At 39.5% G+C, this 4,653-nt stretch overlaps 1 protein-coding gene across 1 annotated transcript; it reads right to left on the reverse strand.

Annotated features, from left to right (window-relative positions):
- Window positions 1–1,712: 1,712 nt before the first annotated feature.
- LOC147866691 (protein TORNADO 1-like) lies at window positions 1,713–4,394 on the reverse strand. Its single transcript, XM_087316772.1, has one exon. It carries the CDS (start codon window positions 4,392–4,394, stop codon window positions 1,713–1,715), a length of 2,682 nt encoding a protein of 893 aa, XP_087172898.1.
- Between the last annotated feature and the right edge of the window lie 259 nt (window positions 4,395–4,653).

Raw genomic sequence — 4,653 nt, forward strand, 5'->3', positions numbered from 1 at the left:
TTTTTCTTCTTGATGAACATTTTATTCTTTACGTTATTATATCCTTTTTTTCAAGATTGTGTTGCACCAGGACTACCTCCTAACAAGCCACCTTCACCTATAGTGTACATATCTATGGCCATTTCAACATTCTTAATATCATGCAAAATATCCCCTCCGGTAATAAACATTTATTGGACTCAATGTAACTTGATATGCACATCCCACTATAAAGTACACATGTTTAATTTGTTCCTAGCATGACGTTCACTACAAATAATCCCTATTTTTATTTATTTGTGATCCATCTGTATATGCTCTTTATCAGTTGAGCAGAAACCACACACTATCTTGTGCAAGTAAATATATATTCTTTTTTATATCTAGTTAGTTGCACTAGAATCCAATCACTATTAATGGATGTAGATAAAGTGAAGGGTCTACATAAAGCTTGGTATTTAGTGTACTGTTGAACCTAGAAAAAGAAGAAAATGAAATTTTTCCTTTCTGTGACACCATTCTCTAATAGGACGAACCTTTTAATGTTTTAGGTATCTAGTGAGAGTGTAAAGGAGAGTAAGTATTGTGGTGCTTCTAAATATATTATGCAAGTAAATATACATTCCTGTTGATATCTAGTTATGTGCACTAGAATCCAATCATTATTGCTGAATGTAAGGGTGTATGTGATAATTTCTTGACCGATTGAATGATGATACATCTTCTTGTTAAGGACTATCAGTTTGTTAGCATTGTCGTGATGTGGCAAGTATAAAGGTAGACCGTAGAATATAGAGAAAAAGGGGGACAAACACAAAGATGTAAACATGTATATATGAAACCAATAATATAATACCAAATGGTTAATTGCAAAGCTTTCCTTGACTTGGGCCTTAGCCCCAGTTGAATCAAATCTTCGATAATTAGAATGTTATTCCACAAAAAAAGAGGGAAAAATTACTCTAGGCAATTCGTGAAGGGGCTAAAAGTCCTCCCCACAACATCACACTCTCCTTAGTTCAGGTCCCCGAGGGTCTTGCTAGAGTAGCACATGCACATGTGTCATCGCAACAGTGTGATGATCAGCCATTTGAAAATATATGTTATAACAATCGTAAGCTTGGTTGGAAGAAAACTGTTATTTGATTTAAAATTTGAAAACTAAATAACGATATCATATTTTTAAAAACGTTTGGTCACGGTGGTTAATGTGTGTCTTCATCTCATGCATTTGGTATGATGCCATAGAAGAATTTGGCTAAACTTAGTTTATGATTCTAACTTATGCTAATCTCTATAGAATGAGCACAAGCTTAACAAAAACGTCAAGGAAAGCAATGATATAAAAAACAATGACCTAATGCAAAACCCCACCTTTTAGAGCACATCACACAAATTCTATGAATATAACATCTCTAATGTACAGATCCTAAAATAAACAAAATATGAGCATAACACACTGCTCAATACATGACACTTTTCCATCATGTTGTTATAAGCAAAAACATGACTAAACGGAAGGAAAAACCTTCACCCATTCAAAGTACAATAAAGAGTGAGCGTCTTATTATAATACAAAGGTGATTATTATGGTTTAGATACATAAGCATGCACGTGTACTTAGCCAAAATTACATAGAAATTAGCAGTAAAAATATTTCTCCAAATACTAGTAGGCACATTTTCAAAACAATGAGATACTTACTGCCTTTCTCTTCTCAAATCTCTACGAGCTTAGCCATTATAGTGCTTGTCACATAGCCATGCAACTCGAATATTACCGTCTGTTTCCCTGCATGTGGTAGGCTTGAGAAGGAACTTATCGTATATGATTTTATCTGTGACACCCCCGTATTTCTCCTTCAATATGGATGCCAAGCATTTCTGCCATTCTTCAGAAGACTGCAATATTGTGGGCCAGACATGAGCCTGGTTGAATCGGATGCTCGATGAAGAGGTTGCAGGCATGTCATCTCTGAATCTATGACCAGTATTGAAGATGATAGGGTACATTGCCTCAGTTACCGATCTAAGTGAATCTGGTATCAAAACGCCTGGCATGGGAATCACAGAGCTAATCCCAAGCTTAGCAATTGTCATCAAAATCCAAGCTAAACAGTTGATATATGGAAGGGCTTTCTCCAGCTCCTCTGACAAAGAAGTAATAGTGATGCCGGGTTGATTTTCTACGAGGTGCGGGGACTTTGTGTGCTCGCAACACACCTGAATTCTCAATGATGAGATATGGCCCCCTGATAGCTTAGTCACCAGCTTCCTTATTTTGTTCACACCATCACTCGTAAGGATGGCGAAACGGGGTAGCTGCTTCTCAGCTTCACATTCCACCACAAGCTTCAATAACTTGTCTACAGCTTTTCCGACCTTCCTCACCACATCTTCCCTCATACCTTTAAGCTCGCTCTGTATTTCATCCAACTTCTTATGCACGCTTAAAATCTCTCTAGCAAACATTTTTTTCATTGAATCAAATTTGGGTTCTAAGGCCAGTTTAACCGCCATCGCTGTTCTCTTGCAATCATCGTCTTGCATATCTAAATGTTGGCTACATGATTCCGAGGTTGTCGTGGTGACACTGTGGTGAAGACTCTGATTTTGGGCCTCAGATCCATTGCCATCAGCATCCATCTCCAACAATATATCTTTCACCTCCTCAAGCCATGCTTTATGAGACATGACTACCTCAGAGTAATTCTTGGAGCCAAGGATATCAACGAAGGAGTTTGTTGTATGGGTACCAATGTGATTGGTTTTCATCCAAATGTGACATTCTTCCTTACCTTGCTCAAGTTGCTTCTTCAACATTTCCTTCAATGTAGTTATTTCCATGCATTGATCTTCTCTATATTCAGCCTTTGATGGGTCATGAAACGAGTCAGGTCGGATGACACTCTCGATCAACTTAACCCCTTGAATACCAGTCGGTTGTGCACATATTGTGATCAAACGGTTGATCACATTCTCTTGCACATAGTCTAAATGCCCTTCCATATACATTTGTTGTGTATCTGAATATGTTGCCCTAACCAAGACATCTATCACATGGTCTGATTTGGCTTTACAGAACACCACGATAATGTCCATGTTTTGAATAGAGATGGAAATAAAATCTTTGCCAAGGTTGATTTTAACATGATCCTTTTGTTTAAAAACATTATTAAATTCCACCTGAATCCTTGGGAACAATCCTGGTGTAAGAAAAGTGAGGTTTTTGTTTTCACACTCCAATCTTCTACCCATATATACATGTATTGGATTATGGCCATCTGAAGTGCTTGCAGTGTCCGAGGGTCTCCATTTGAGTTGTTGATCCATACCACCATATGATCCTCCTTTGATGGGATTCAGTGGTAATGTGGATGGGATAAAGAATTCATCCTCATTCGTAGTTGACATGTCAGGGTTATTATGAACTTTACAACACAGGTGCATTGCTTCCATCAAATCCACCAACAAATACTCCTTCACATTAGATTCGGTGGCGAGTTGCAAAGTGCCTTCTAGGAAACGACGATTTGCAAATCCCTTAATTTCCATAATATTTAGTTTCTTCTTGCGATTCGGAAAATGTATCAAGCTCCCCATGATTTTGTTGCAGAACCAATTGGGATCAAGAACGATGTGTGCTTTGTTGTGTACATATATGATGATCCCTGACTCGTTCAATGACAAGGCGATTCCTCGTAATACTTTATCTTCGTCATTGTTTGAAATGGAATCTACACAAGACTTGCAGATTTCACTAAACTTTGACCATGTAATGATTCGTTGGTTTGATGCCTTTAAATGCTTTGATAGATGTCCACTTACGTGTGTGCAGATGTCGTAAACCATAACATCTTGGAGAATTTCCTCGGCAATGCCAAAGATATGTTCAGAGAGACTTTCGACGGAAGCCCTCTTTCTTGCATCCACTTCGAAAGTGGTGTCTTCTATCTCAATGACCTCTTTGAACTCAGATCGAAGTAAAGCGATTGTATTTGACATGGCAGCTGCGATAAGATTCATTTGATCTGCGTGAGTGAATGCCAGGATCACTCTAAGAGGAGTGTTGGATTGGCGGCTTTTGGAGGCAAGGAACTTGAGCCAATACCTCAAGCTCACTTCAAATTCTTGCTCTGTCTTCTTCACTTCAAATTCTTTCTGCGTTTGAATCTCTTCATGACCTGATTTTCTATTCTGGTTTTTCATGGGACTCCAAACAAACATGAACAAAGATGGGGCTTGGGAAGAGCTGGACCCTATTTCAGGCAGCATACAGTCATGGAATGCGTGGAATTCTGGCTGACCTGCCATGTCCCAGACTGACAGCCGGACGCCCTTCCTTTCAATGGCTTGGACCTCGATGCCTTCCGTGCGATCAGTGGTGGTCTGCATTAATCTGCGTACACGGGTCATAGTTGCACGGAGCTTGTCTGTCTTGCGTGGGCCTGGATGGATGGATTGCATGGTGGATAAGAGGGTAGTCTTCGGTTAGCTCATCCAGCAGGATCAGATGGACTGCTCCCCCACTAAAATTGGCGGCGGCCCGGAGGTAGTCCAGACTCTGGCCCGCATACCTCAAATCAAGCATCATGTCTCTGCTCCCCCACTCTCGTTCTTCTTCTTTCTCCTTGTCAGTATAATCCCAATACTTTATACTGCCATCATATTGATC

Source organism: Azolla caroliniana, unplaced genomic scaffold, assembly GCF_043228905.1.
Source record: "Azolla caroliniana isolate FFs.n. ecotype wild unplaced genomic scaffold, voAzoCaro1.0.p SCAF_3, whole genome shotgun sequence".
Taxonomy (NCBI): Eukaryota; Viridiplantae; Streptophyta; class Polypodiopsida; order Salviniales; family Salviniaceae; genus Azolla; species Azolla caroliniana.

Excerpts from the sequence above, each read along its gene's own strand:
- LOC147866691 (XM_087316772.1), bottom strand. The coding sequence starts at position 4,394 with ATGACCCGTGTACGCAGATTAATGCAGACCACCACTGATCGCACGGAA.